Raw genomic sequence first — 15791 nt, 5'->3', positions numbered from 1 at the left:
ACAATACCAGTTAAGAGCAGCATAAAGAGTACCACAAGGTTCTAACATAGTGATATGATCATTCATTTGTCTTTTTAACACCCATTTGGATACAATATCTGTCATAAAGCAGTATTTGCCTTTCACAATTACATTAGCATTGTTGATGAAACTTTTCTATTAGACGAAGACTAAGCCTGAGGCGGTCTGTAATGTACACACATGCACACACACGCTCACACACACACGAGAGAGAGAGAGAGAGAGAGAGAGAGAGAGAGAATTCAAAAATGAAAGAAACAATGAGCATCTGTAAACAAGATGCCACTTAAACACAGGATGCAGAGGTGGTAAATTAAATTTAGCTCACTCTTAGTAGAAAGCAGAGGCTGCAGTCCTTTTTTCATTATCTTAGTGTGGCAAAAAGGATCAGCACGGTTTGGCAATTTAGTAGTGGAAAGAATCTAAAATGGAGGTGAAGGATCTCCATACTTGTTTAATTTTGAAAATCAACTACTTCCTCTATAACCTTTACCTTAGCTGAAAAAGAGAGCAGATTGCACCCTTTAGTAAACATGGGGCATACATTAGTGGTCCAGTAAGTGATTCAAGTCTTTAGGAAACTGTCTTCTTCCCACCCAAGTCCCCATCTTTCCTCTCTGTCCTTGTATAGGGCTCAAAAGCTGATGATCCACACCCATAGCTAGACGTGAGTTCATGATGAGCACCACTCATCAGTGGCATGGAGAAAAGGGATGGGGGTGCTACCCCAAGCCTTGGTGAGGGTGGTGTAGCACCAAGTGAGGACAGAGATAGGCCAAATGTTCCACCACCACTGGCCACAATCGCTGGAGGAGTGCCTGTACTGCTTACCCCAGGAGAGGAGGAGGACACAGATGGGCCCCCCAGGAGCGAGCCATTGGCAGCATGCGGTGGTGCCAACAGTGGGTTGGGAGGAGGTGCAGGCACTGACAGCAAGCGCCCCTGCTCAAGTAGACGCAAGATGTTACATGTGGCCAGTGACTCTGAGGTGGACGAAGAGCGCTTGTCCGAGTCCTTGGTCTGGTCCTTCTTCTGCTTGGTACGTCGGTTCTGGAACCAAACTTTCACCTGGCGAATACACAAAAGGTGATTGAACTCATACAGTAAAATAGAAAGCATTCCAGATGTGCTGAGCAGTTAGTTTAAACACAGATTTAGCATATAGATCATTTAATCATAAATCAATAATGGAGGAGATATAAATGGGTAGATATACCCCTAGATATAACCCTAGTTCTGTTTCAAATATTTGCATTATTTTGTTGGAATTATTTACTGTTATTCACAGCCCTATTCACAGCATATCCACCCTAATTGTTGAATCGTAAACTTTCAATTCCTTACACTTAATTCTACTTAGTTCCTTACACAAAATAAATTGAGCCTCTTAGGTCAGAGTCTGAAACATTTACATATACGCCATCATGCACTCAGTGACTAATTGTATGTGTGTCTGAATGCCTGAGACAGGAAGAGCATTAGAAATGGTAAACACTTTCCTGCTATTGTACTCTCTCTAATGAATGCTCTGTTGTGTCAATGTAAAGTGTGTTGCTTCAATCAACCTTTAAAAATAAAGAAAAAATCTGATTTGAAAAATGCATTCAGGCTAGACTGAATTTCAATTTTGTCTCACCCTATTACATACAGACTTAAAGGAAATGGGGAGGAGGAGGATCCAGAGCAGTCATGCATTGGCCTCCAATAATAAAATAAATTCTTGAGTGAAATAAAGTAAGAATACTGAATCAAGTAATGCTGAGAAATACTAGTCTAAAAAGCAGAGGAACAACAGATTTCACCACTTGAAAATAAGATCCTAATATACATGTAATTAACATGTTAAACAAGATGGCAGCATATGAAGAATCATATGTGAGCATTTGTGAGTGTGAGTCATGACAAAGGCAACACACACATTACAAAATTACATATCTAATATATTTTTCAGAAGAGCCTGCATTTTCATGGAAGGGACCAATAAGTCCAGTAAGCCCCTGTGTGCAGAATAAGAAGCTGATCAGACAGCACAGTGGGGATCCACAGACAAACAAGCAGGCAGGAGAAGTGAGATCATGGCCTCAGCTCAGCCATTAGTGTCTGGATAATGAGATTGCCAGTGATCCCATGAGCATGCTGATGCCACAGATTTAATCTAAACACAAACATATTCAGTGGGTTTGGAATAGAGAGAAATAAATGTATAGTGCAGTTCAGAATTTGATCTCTGATATTAAATACATACATCCTTTTCAATTTTCAATTTCATGCTATGTCCACTGCAAGTCAGGCACAAATACTAATCCTGTCAAATAACTCTTTGTGGCCACTCCCCCTGCCTGCCATTCATCCCTAGCAGATTTTGGAATTTATCCTGCACTTGATATCATAGAGACACTAGAGGAACCATCAGGAAAATGTCGACAGAGAGAGCAAATCTCCTCCATCGCACATCTACACTATTGGAATGAAATCCTTTTTAATGAGATCCATGGGTCAGCCCTGGGGCAGAGATTACAAAAGTGAGATCTGTATGACCTGATTTCACCAAAGCCACTCCCATATGCATATCCCAATCTACTGTAGTATGACTAGGTACATACTATACCATGCTGCAGTTCTAAATATACAAATGCTCATTAAACTTAGCAACAGCACTGTGCGTTGTATGAAAAATGAGACAGAACAGAAGTATTAACAGTGAATACAGTAAAAAGAATGGAACTAAATTCAAACTTTTAGCGCAGAGGTTACAGCTCATAAATCATATCTGTCATGTTGTGTGTGTTACGACACATATACATATGTGATGCACAAAATAAGCACCTGGAGCACTAATCTTTTAGAGTGAAGGGTGAACATCCACACATTTTGCTGACCTTTCTGCGACCCCAAATAGAGGCCCCTCAACACCTTGTTGTGGTGTGAAAATATGTGATGCAGTATGCTTTTTAGGTGGCTGCTTCCTAACCTTGCCACTGTGTAGAAAATTGTCTTCAAGAACAGGGAACTTCAGATTTTCAACCATCACTTCACTTAGGTCTCATGACACAGCTCACAATTAGTTGCACAAACTGTTGTTATGTACTAATGATTAAAACTGTTTTTCATCCAGCACCCATGTATACATTTACCACCATTTCCTTATCATAATATAAGAATTATGTGATTGATAACAGTGAATCCACCACTCAGCGGCATTTCTAATTAGGCATTAAAGGAAGAACTGTTCCACATTTATGCAAACAATAAACACATTTCTACATTAGTCTTATGTCACAGAAACTTGCCATTAAACTGTTCAGGCTCTTCATCATGCATCCCCACCCGTCTCCTTCCCCTACACTGCTCAACTTCTCAACCTGATCATGGCCTGATCCTTAGCCCCAGCCCCTGGTATTACTGAGAGGCATGTTAATGCAGGTTCAGCCAAGGGTCAGCTCTGTCTTAACGAAGGGCTGGTAGATATGGCTCGATAAGCTGCCTAAATGCAAAAGCACTTGGACTATTATTAGTGCTGTGCCCCCACACTTATTGATACGTCTTGGCTCTTGTGGCTTGAGGTGTTGATGTTTAGGTAAAGTAATTAGGCTTACAGTGTATGGGCTGTGATTGAGAAGATGTCTTTTATGCACTATATGATAAAGTTTGGGACATGCCAAGTGAGCAACTCCACTATGCTTCAATAATACAATCTGGGTTTAAATGGTATCAATATATAAAACTGCTATTATACAGATAAGAGAAAAATGAAACCAGAGACCATTTAGGTTAATGTTTCCCCAAAAAGATGGAATAAGGAAAGATAGGGGCAATGGCCCTAATCTGAAATTACAGTGCAGTTTAACTAGTCTGTTTAAAACAAATGGTTATCCTTTTCTTAACATACACCTTTTTATTTATCTAAAATTGCCTTATACTATTGACAAGTACTGAGCCACTGCTACCCAAATGTGGTTATATGTGTTGTTGCCCATGAAGCAGGTGAAGATTAAGGTCTTTGCTCTCAGGCAATCCCGGGATTTAACTTCACAGAACTCCAGAGAGATCTTTTACCATAGAGTTGCCACCAGTCTATGAAAAAGGACCAAGCCAAATTAACAATATAGCGATCTGCAGACATTACTGATACAGTATAAGACACAAGTTTATAATGTGCAAAGAGAGATCAGCGTGAATCAGTGTGTTGATCCTGTGTGCCTGGTATGACTGTAACATGTAAAACACATTCTGGGACATTACATTGGTGAATGTATCTTCTGGATTAGCAGGTTTCTGTTCTGATTGATCCAATCAAGTAATGGAATTACACACTGCCTAGAGAGTGACACGACAGGCCTGTACACATGTACTGTGTGAGCACTTTTACTCTGATCCAAGACACACTTCCTGTAGGAGTGGGAATTTCAAAGTATAAGGATAAGAATGGCAAGATGAGCTAGAGACTGGGTACAAACACCATGTGCGCAGCACACTTGAATCTTTCATTAAATAAAGCTCATGAATTTGTGCTAGCAATTAAATATAACAATTCATTATACAGTGCAATTATATACATATGTTAAATATTAAAAGCCTAATAGTATGACATGAAAACAACTTGGTTGATATCCAGTACTTACACGTATGGATAATCTACCACATAGTAGAGATGTAAACAAATATGAATACAAAATTCATAACGAACATGTAATCTGTTCAGAGGAACTACAAATACAGATACATAAAAGAGGAACACTATTCCTTTTTTGTCTGAATGGTCTACAGGGCATCTGGTTGACTCTCGAAATATGCTTCAGGATTGGGATCCCACAGACAATAAAATCCAAAAAGTTGCATGGGTGAAAGTTATTTACTTTCATGTGGGTGCAAGTAATACATCAGATATTAACATGAACATACAGCAGTCATTCATTCATCCTCAGTAACTGCCAGGTTAGGGTCATGGTGGTTTAGATTAGACTACTAGTTTGTTTATATTTTGGGAAATAGAACCAACTAAATTCATTAGATAATATAGTGTGTAGGTACAAACAAAAATAATAACTGTGTAAGCAGGATTTAAAAAAAAAAAAAAAAAAAAACAGTTCTGCACAGTCCAACTGGGTTTAAATACAAATAAAAAATACAGACCTGGATATTCGGAGCTTTTAAAAAATATAGAGGCATACATACAGATGCAGATATTTACACTGTTACAAAGATTTAGGTTTGAATCTCACTTGCATTTGTTCTCTGGACGTAAAATAACTCAACTTAGAAGATATTTTTTATACACTAATAGAGAAGAACTATTAGCATGAAAAGTTGTTTATTATCCAGATATTTGCTTTGAGAATGACAAAATTGTATCGCATCACCCTCTAAGCCAATGCAATTTGTCCTTGTATCTCATTAAATGTTGTCCACTTGTCTAAAGCATTTTCCTGGCTTCTGAGTTACATTAAATTGAAATATATTTCATACAATCATCTTTCATTTTGGTTCTCTTTTTGTCTCTAAATTACTAACTGAACTCTCTTTTCCTTTCCAGACATTACAGCTATATTAGGTACTGTCTGGGCTGAATAAAATGAACAAAAGCACACAGCAGAGACATTCATTCAGTCACCAGTTGGATGACGTGTAAGGCTAGAGTCTGAGACATGATAAATCGGAACTTTTGTTCCTGTACTTTTGTTTCGGTATTACAACCTGATAAACCTTTATAGTATTTACAGTTATGTCAGCAAAATTCCTCCCATACATCACAGAACCACTACTGTTTCTTTTAATTTGTCATCCATCTGTAAATAGCCACTAGTTCTCCAGCCAGGAAATGCAGAAATAATTCAATTGCATTACACAACCATGTAGCAAAAAAATATTGATTCAGTCTGTTGAAAAGCCTGCAGTATAATATCACCAAGTTATGTGTTGTAAATTTTCATTGAGCTTTTTCTAGCACCACCAGTAGTTTAAATGTCATCAACGTGAGTGTACCCTGACTATTGAGAAGGACAACAGGAAGATAGCTTTAGGCTTATAAAGAAAATTATGTTTTTATCAAGGTGGTTGTGATGGATAAACTCGAGTTATTGGCGAGCCTGTGGTGATGTTATAAACTTTAGCAGTTTGGTTCAACGGACTGACTAATAGATACTCAAAAGCTCTTAGTGCGTTGTGCCCATGAAGCTGGATACAAGTGCAAAGCAAAGGTCAAGCTTCTTCAAATGGTCTTTTAAGATATATGTAGATAAATAATAGTAGTACATAAATTATTTTTTAAATATGTGTCAAATGTCAAGCACCAACCTTTTACATAAAGCATTCTCTCAAGAACAACAGAAGTAGCAGCTGAAGACAAATGATATAATAATTATATTTTACATGGCCACTAAAATTAGTAAAACAAATTCTTATCTAAATATTCCAACAGAGCTGGTAAAAGGTATTGCAGAACCTAATATGATCCCATGATGTCTTCCTATATCCTGTTTCTATTTGCTCTTTGATTAAACCGATTTAAGCCATCCTTCATCACTGGAATCAGCCATAGCTTTATCAAAGCATTCAACAATACAACTTTAGGTATGCCGATTCTGTGCTTCATAACCATTTAAGGTCAGCTCAGTTGGTGTCAGTATAATAAAATGCCAAACAAATTAGGCTTCTTCAGCATAAAAAGAACTCCCTCATAACGTATAAGCTATATGATGATTATATAACCAATAAGATTAATGTTCTATGTTACACAATATATCCGCAGTACAGCACTGTTCCCTGTTGATCTGAGTTCACCACTATGATAGACTGGAGCGGGGAGCCACCTGCTGGGTGTGGCAACCCAGGAGTACCCATGTTCTGGAGCAGTAGCAGAGGATATTCACTCATCTCTGTCCAGTATGTGTAGGTATAAGTATCTGTGTTGTGCATGTATGTTGAGTTGCTTGGGTGGGTGGATGAATTCAATGATCAAAACAAACTATGGAAGTACCTCACAGATTCAGTTTAGGCAAAAATTGTTTTTCTATTTAACTCAGACATCCAAAGAGAGAAGTAACTACAGAAATATCACAGTTGGTTCTCTTTTACTGATCATATCATACATGATATTGATACCTATATCTGAAGAACAATTATATTGCTTAATATAAAAATACCAATATAGACGTGTATGTTTCATCATGGTACCCTAATATGTGGTTTATGTTATATATGGTCTCTGGCTTTTCTTTCTTGAGTTTTATACAAGCATATCAATGTCAACCACATTATAAAATTTAGACAGTTTTAAGCTAATTATGCCATATTCCAAGGCAGAAAAATCGAGCTCAGTCAGTTAATGAATTTGCTAACCGAAGGGCAATTTGGGGGGGGGGGGGGGGGCATAAAGAGCACTAATGTGGCAACATACAGAATTTACCCCAGCTCGTTAAACTGAACAAACAAGAGAGAACTAATGTAAATGTACCTTCAACAAAAGTGCGTGTTTACTTTACTTTTCGAATCGAATAATCGTAATGAGTGACACATCCAAATGCCGTTTAGTTTACAAATAAAGAGGATTTAGGTGCGTGCAACAGTTTTGTGCCACGCATATATTAATTCATTTGTATTTAGCAATACCAATTTTATTAGGCCATATCTATAAACCATTATATTAAAAAATAAAAATAAAAAAGGGTGAACTCAGTCCGTTCTAGGATTTTAAGCAACTGACAATTCACTCTGAGTTGCTGGAAGTGTGCCATGACTAATGCATATAAATGAGGAGGAATATTAGCACTTACAACCTGTCTAAAAACGCACGCATACAGTATTTTTAAAAGCCATTTCGATAAAGCTAAAATGTAATTGCGTTCTACCTTTCCTCCGAACTCATATTGAGCATTTAAGTAAAAGTGAAAAATTGTGGACCACTTTAGGAATTTCAAGTGTATTTACTGAACAGGGCTTGCAGGAATGCTTTCAGAAAGATTTAGGACAAAATAAATATTTTGGGGTAGTGAAACATCAATTCTACCATAGTTTCAGCCCAAATTATTTGTTAAGATTAATAAAGAACATGTTGGACTTTATTGTTCTATTAGAACGTTCCTGGGCATTATTTTCATAGAGTTTGTGTAGACCTAATGATCTAATATTGTTTATACATTACTCAACATTTCATGAATGAACTTCAATGACGATTATTATTATTATTATTATTATTATTATTATTATTATTATTATTATTATTAAATGTTCGCAATGTTAAATACATTTAAAATGTAGGCTATTAATATTAAATCTTCGGCGCCTATTTGGATCAAAGGGCGTGAGTTTTTCTCCAGACGAGTACACGTTTCGTGAAGTAAGTTTGCATGGCTATAGGTGGAGATGATTTAAGCTTATTTATTTTCCCGTAAAATAGGAAATTCTTTTTAATACGGCTACTGGGGAAGACTGCATTTTGTAGGTTTTTTTGTTTGTTTGCATTAGCTGAATGCGATGCTAAAATAGTTCGTGGTGTACTGTTCACGGATAAAAGGAAAAATATTCTGGTCAACAAATACATGTGACGGTGGAAATAAAATAATAGTTTAAAATCTTTTCAGGAAATGAATAAGACCACCCCAAACGTATTAGGTCTAGGCTGCTACATTAACGCCTTTTTTGATAATCGAGGATAATATTGAGATATAATCATTAAGCGTAAGATTTGGATATGTAACGTTTTTATGCATTTTAGCCTACTTTTATAATAAGAAATATTTTTTCCTATGATCCTTTTCCCTCAAATTGACTCATTTTATGTAGGTTTTTATTTAGCCACAATCATTTGGAGTATTAAGGACTTTTATGTAAATTTTTTGGTTAAAGGTTATAAGATACCTTTTACATTTCTATGCCACGTCACATATAAGTTGTTTGTGTAAGCCATAAATACCATTTAAACGTCAGCAGCCTGTTTCATCACCTAGGACAGCGACAGTAGCAATTAACTTATACGAAACCGTCAGGAAAAAATATTTATTTATTTATTTGTGTTATATATTTAATGGCAGTCTTTAACAGTGCCATCGGTTGGTAAAGAATATCTTCCTTATTTGTGTACATGCATGTAGAAATATAAATGTACATTTCATATATATATATATATATATATATATATATATATATATATATATAAGTTTAATATATATAACTATAAGTTGTAAAGTTGTTTTATATATATATATATATATATATATAAAGCTACTTTCTGTCAGACTTAGATTGAGTGGGCGGAGTTAACTATTGTGTATTGTTTTTTGTTTGGTTGTTTTTAACAAATTCAGCTTCTTCGTTCCCGTCAGTAATAGTCCTACAAATTTCACACTTTACAACTTATAGTTGGTTGAAAAAAAATAAATAAATAAAGTGGTTTGACGCAGTGTAGGAAGGGCGTTGACAGACACTGTTCTGTCTGTGTCTGTGTGTGTGTGTGTGCGTGTGTGCGCTTGTTTGTTTGTATTGTTGATTGAATGATAAATGTCCCCAACATAACGCCAATTGTGCTACCGCACATTATGAGTGTTTTGTAAACGTCAATACTACTAGATGCTGCATTTTCAGACACTGTCACATACAGCCAGCAGCTCAATCATAACAAACTTACGTTTTGATTTACTTTTAGTCCTGAACGTAGCTAAATGGTTGTCACAAAAATCTACAATTTAAGTCCCGTTTTGGATTTGGATATGTAAGGATCTCTTTGCATGCGTTTGCATATATTGGTGAAAATCCCATTGATCTTTATTTCATATGAAGCGATTTTTGACTGAGCTATATACTACCCGTTACTTTAAATGCTATTTACTCAAGTTTCAATCTTCATGTCTTCCTCTAGGTACTTAAATAGCTATATTGATAGTGCCTGCTATTTTTATTTATTGATGCAACAAAAGTACGTCAGTGATCATAGGATGTGTGTGCTGTCAAATAATAAAGTGTTTGAATTGTACTCTCAAAGGTGATTATGGACTTATTTTGCTTTTACATATTACTATAATGTCCATGTTAGCTACTACAATCAATTGTTCGTTACAATACAATAAGTTCGTTACTGTACGTGTTCCTCTTTAATGACTTTAACATACACATGCCATTATTTACCTATTTACTTTCTGAACATATTTTACTTGAAAATGCATCCATTAATTTAAATACGTTGCTCCAAAAAACTTTTTTTGTGTGTATTTTGTGATTTGATTTCATTATCTTTTTAAAATCAATGTACATTGTAGCAATATATTGCTACAATGTACAATATATGCTATAATACAATATAATACAATATAATGTATAATATATGCTCAAGCATATATTATACCATAAAAATAGGCTCTAGGCTACTTACCAGGATTGTGTAAGACTATTCATTCAATGGAAAAAAATAATGGGTGAAAATATGAATTTTCCTATTCCAATTTTACTGTTGTAAAAAATACTTGCAGAAAATTGCGGTTACATTAAACTGGCAGCTACAGAAGCAAAATAAAATAAAACATAAAACATTCGCCATTGCATCAGTAAGATATTATATATGATAACTTAGCGCACGATGTACTAAAAAAGAGGGTCCCCACCTTTCAATCCCCAAGGGTAGCACTCATGGAATGAAAACAATAGGGCGGCATAATTCGATTTTTGTTTTGCCTGTGGTTTGCCTGTGCCTCTTCAATTCACTTAGTGTAAATAATAATAATAAATATAATAATACTAAGAAGAAGAAGAAGAAGAAGAAGAGCAACAAAAACAACAACAACAACAACAACAACCGAAGAAACAGTTCAATAGCAGTCTATAAGAAATGTATAATCCTCAAACGTTTCTTTTATGGCAGTTCCTCTGAAACTATTTTATTTTATTTTATTAACACACAGCAGTCCAATGACGTTTGACATACGTCATTAGACTGCTGAGTGTCTACTACAATAGTAGTTCCTAGTCTGTTGGGATTATAATGTCGGCTTTGTTTTCTGTCCTACCTGAGTTTCGGAGAGGTTCAGCTGGCGGGCGAGCTCCGTGCGCTCGCGCCCTACCACATACTGACAGCGTTGGAACTCAAGCTCGAGACGATAGAGCTGCTCGGCAGTGAAGGAGGTGCGCGTGCGCTTCGGCCGGTCCAAGTCCAGGCCTTTCGGCAAAACGATCTCACGGATAGTGCCTTTAGCATCTGTGAAGTCAAAATAGATTTACAGACAGACCATCAGTAATGTGTAAACTATTTTTTTTCTAAATATTTGTCATAATATTAAAAATAGATTTTAAAAAATTTAGATGAACACATAGGGACTGTAAAAGTTACGTCAACTCGGAATGATTATTCAGACTATAGGTTAAATTTAAATTAGGCTAGATTAAAGCTTCTACTACTGCTAAAAACTAAAACAACTACTACTACTACTACTATTATTATTATTATTATTATTATTATTATTATTATTATTATTATTATTATTATTAAGCATAATTCAAATCCAGTCAGTGAAAAATCATATGGGCTACTAATACGGTATCCTTTTTATTTTTTAATTTTTTTATTTTTATTTTTTAAGGGGGGGGGGATGGGTTCTGCCAATCAACAGAACAAATTTTATTTGGTTCTACTCGTAATAATAATAATAATAATAATAATAATAATAATAATAATAATAATAATAAAGATCACTTCCAGTGTGAATAGAAAATATAAATGACCTTAGCGGTTTCTAAAGTCATCCGTTTTCCAATATACAGCGAAAGACATAAGATTTTTACTATTAAGGTTTTATGGTTATGCACGCTCATAAGTAGCCTTGTCAAACAGTAATGTTTGGGCATGTTCGTATCTATTATTTCACTAAATGTGTCAATATTTTAAGCTTTTAACATGTAAACTAAATTTATTTTAATGTAAACAATATGTGTATAGTTTAATTATGTGCTATTTATTGACCATAATTTTGTTTTAAAAAGGCTATTTAAATATAGGTAGGATCGATATGAGAGAGATTTTATATATATATTATATACTTATATGTGCATACTTAAGCACACACGCAGAGAGAGAGAGAGAGAGAGAGAGAGAGAGAGAGAGAGAGAGAGAGAGAGAGAGAGAGAGAGAGAGAGAGAGAGAGAGAGAGAATGAATGTGCAAACCAAGTCTAGGCCCTTGGGCGGTTAAATTGGAATCTGTGATTCCTCAAAATTACACAATACCTAAATAATAAACCAAAACCAATAACCTATCGTAAACGACACTGTGGGGCTTGGGGGCCAAAGCTCCACCTCTTTTAGCTGTCTCCCTGGCAACCACACCAAAATACACATTTACAATTATTCTGATATCAAATCCACTTCCACCATTTATTGATATATTCGTAATTTTCTTGTTGATGGGTGAGAATTAAAAAAAAATTATTTAAAATATTGTTTTGGGTATTTTAAAAGCCTAAAATGTTTCTCCTCCCAATTGCACCGGACCTGCTGACCTTTCTGTGAACCTGTCTCTCACGCGCTCGATCTGCAGCTTTAAGAGAGAGAGAGAGAGAGAGAGAGAGAGAGAGAGAGAAAGCGCCTGGGGATTGCGGGCATAAAGTTCCTTGTTTTATAAGAGACTAGACCTAAAAGCCTCTACTTTCCACAGCAATAAGTATAAGCATCCAGTCGGATCGTTCAATCAGTGCTGCCATTATCGTGTTTAATCTCCCAATGCGTGTGAAACATGCATTACACTAACACCAGCAGGGGTTATAATAATAATAATAATAATAATAATAATAATAATAATACTTATATCGGGACTTATTACTTTGATTTCATTCATTCAGTCAGTCAATCAGTCAATCAATCAGTCATGTATGTTCTAAGATAAGGCGTATTGAGATGACCTTAACAAAACAGCGGTTAACAAATAAGCCTGAAAACTCGACACAGCGTTTGTAGGACCGCATACAAAAACTACATTTTCATTAAATTCGTATTTTGTTGTATTTATAAATGTATTGCATATGTCAAAAATACAATTGTACGTTACTGATTGTTTGTGCCTCGTAATAGGCTTGCAAATGTAATATCAGTAGCCTATAATCAGCTGGAGCCTTTGTAAATAAGCCAATCACAGTACTGTGGCTTTAGACAATAATGGCTTAATATGCTAATCTAATATATTATTATTATTATTATTATTAATAATAATAATAATAATAATAATAATAATAATAATAATAATACTGAAAAAGAAAATCCCTACATTTTTAAGTATAGAAATAATTGTGCCATGGTGTTTTATACCTTCCAGATACGCAAAACGAAATGATTCGTATGATTTTATGTTATATTCATTCCACATAAATTTAGAATAGCACCACTTGGTTCTGTATTTTGTCACTATATATCATTATAGTCGTATTTAGTTTTCATTTTGTGAAATGTGTCCTCAGTCCAAAGTAAGTAGGCTAGTTAAGAAAGAACATATAATATCCTGTTTTAAAAACGTAATAATATAACACTGCTGATAGCCTTCATATACATTTTCAATACAGTGATCAATATCAGTGGTAAAGCAGCACTATATCTAGAGTATAAATAATAACCTCCGGCTATTGAATGATGGAGTGAATTATGTTTAAGTTTTATTTTATTTTCACATTTTTGCCTAAATAATTTTTTGTTATTATGCAATGCTTGTTACTATTGACATTGTAACACTGACCCCTCACCTCGGACTAAAATCCTGCGGCAGTAGTCAGGGTCCACTCCTAACAGTTTGTCGTGTCCGTCCTCGCTGGAGGAGCTCGGGGTGGACGCGGATGTCCCGGCAGGAGCGTCGCCGGAACTGCGGCTTCCCACTTCCGCCAGAGTTTTAGCGTCTCCACCGCGCTCGCGGCGCAGCGAATTGGGTCCACAGTGGTTTCGGTCCTCGGCGACTCCATCGCCCATACTCTTGGCTTGGTCAAACATGTATCAGAGATGGAGCAGTCTTATTCAAGCTTATTTGTTCGCCGAATCCTATTACTTCAGCGTGCACCCAGTAATCTCGATTTTCGCTCTCCTTCACTACTGGATCTAAAATGGGGGAATCCGTCCCAGAAACACATCCAATCAGATTCCAGTCACGGAAAAACAGGTCCTACTGGATCCTTTCGGCATGTTCTGTGTAGGCCAGCCTTCGTGGAGTTAAGTGTGGATAAGGAATGGGGGTCATGAGGCGGAGGAAGCCCTACGGACACACCAAAATGACCCTCAGCTATAGGGCAGCATTCGGCCCCCTAAAAAGTGCATAGCCTGGTGTATATATGCATGTATATATGCATGAGAGTTTGCAAGGTCTGTGACAGAGCCACTGGGAGGTGCTTCACTGCTTAATCATGGAAGAGTGAAACGAAAAGATGGAGTGCAGACAGCGGAGGTAAATTCCACAAAACACGCACAAAATGTCACCTTTTTTGCCCCTGGAAGTCGTCTGTGCTCCAATTAATTTACCCTTTACACCCCTCTCAGCAACAGCCTCTTCGGTGTGGGAAAAGATTTCAGCTGCATGCGCGGAGGTGATGGGGGTATTTTTATATTAAACTATATAGGCTAATCTTTTTGCTCTTAATTAGAATTGCAACGAATGTTAGCCAAATAAAATAATTTGTGAAATAACTTAATTTCCCTCGTAGCCATCTACCTGTACTCTGACCATTTGGATACCCATGGATATATGTGACAGGATACATTTTTAAATTGACCATGAGCCGCTACGCAACTTCCTGTCTGTGCATGAACGAGCCGTTGATTGGTAAACAAAATGTAGTAGGAGCACGTTTTGGAGGAGAGGGAGGAGTAGCCTAAACGCGACTGTGTTAGCGAGAGGGGAAACCCGGATTAAGCGTTTTGTATAATTCTGTGTCTTTGTGCGATGGTTGTACCAAGATGTTCTGAAAGACTCGACGTTGCATAATCATGTGTTGGAAACGCGTATAATACGTAGTTGGTTATTTATTTGTTATAACCATTACTAAAATCTCTGACCCGATGTTTTAGAATATTTAAGTGTGGCCTAGGCCCTGTATGTCTTTCGGAAAAGCAGTAAACAATACATTTATTTCCATACACAAATAAGGTGATCCAAAATGATTTTGGAAGGTAATCGAAGGCTAATCTGGGTGAAGAAATTTTATGTCTGAGAACTGCGATTTTGCAATGGACTTCAGACTAGACCTAAATAATAAAGCTTATATAATTTTCCAGTATTCTATATTTAATGCTTTTATTTCCTGCCTATTTTAATCTCTGACATTTATTTCACGAAATCATATAACAAGATCACTAGGATATTTTCTCAAACATTTCTGATATAGTTTAGTATCGTTACGCTGCGCCGCATAAATGATGCTGTTTTTATTTGCCACGGGTTGATTATTGTTCAGTATTGTGATGTTTTGATGTAAAGCTATACACAATCACAGATATATCAGTGTTATACCAAGTGAAAAGTTCATACCAATTCACAGTTCTAACTCATTTATGCGCCATCTCAGCGCCATTACAGACCGAGCGCAATGGCATAATTACAGTTTTCCCACTTTGCGCGGTGTTTACCACTGAGCGCCGAACTGGCTTATTATTCAATTCAGCTGCTGTGCACAGATTAAACTGTGAATGTAATGAATGGAGCTGTCAGTCAGAAAGCCACAGAGGACTTCCATCAAAGTGACAACACAGTCAAGAGCGGTCTAATTGGCTTCAACTACTCCAACTGGTTCACACAGTCAATCACGCAGTCGCTGTTTCTCC

At 36.3% G+C, this 15791-nt stretch overlaps 1 protein-coding gene across 1 annotated transcript; it reads right to left on the bottom strand.

The window, feature by feature from the left end:
• Positions 1-466: 466 nt before the first annotated feature.
• Positions 467-15147, bottom strand: vax2 (ventral anterior homeobox 2). Its single transcript, XM_053629535.1, has 3 exons — positions 13730-15147; positions 11016-11203; positions 467-1089 (listed from the first exon to the last, which is right to left on the bottom strand). Exons 1-3 carry the CDS (start codon positions 13968-13970, stop codon positions 595-597), a joined length of 924 nt encoding a protein of 307 aa, XP_053485510.1. The 5' UTR covers positions 13971-15147; the 3' UTR covers positions 467-594.
• Between the last annotated feature and the right edge of the window lie 644 nt (positions 15148-15791).

The sequence above is a fragment of the Ictalurus furcatus genome, chromosome 7 (genome assembly GCF_023375685.1).
Source record: "Ictalurus furcatus strain D&B chromosome 7, Billie_1.0, whole genome shotgun sequence".
NCBI classification, from domain to species: Eukaryota; Metazoa; Chordata; class Actinopteri; order Siluriformes; family Ictaluridae; genus Ictalurus; species Ictalurus furcatus.
Note: the sequence above shows the minus strand (reverse complement) of the source record. Positions and strands in the feature narration are given on the sequence as shown.

Coding starts and splice junctions, on each gene's coding strand:
- vax2 (XM_053629535.1), bottom strand. CDS start 13,970: ATGTTTGACCAAGCCAAGAGTATGGGCGATGGAGTCGCCGAGGACCGA. Junction 11,204..13,729: donor CCGCAGGATTTTAGTCCGAG/GTGAGGGGTCAG, acceptor TTGACTTCACAG/ATGCTAAAGGCACTATCCGT. Junction 1,090..11,015: donor TGAACCTCTCCGAAACTCAG/GTAGGACAGAAA, acceptor TGTATTCGCCAG/GTGAAAGTTTGGTTCCAGAA.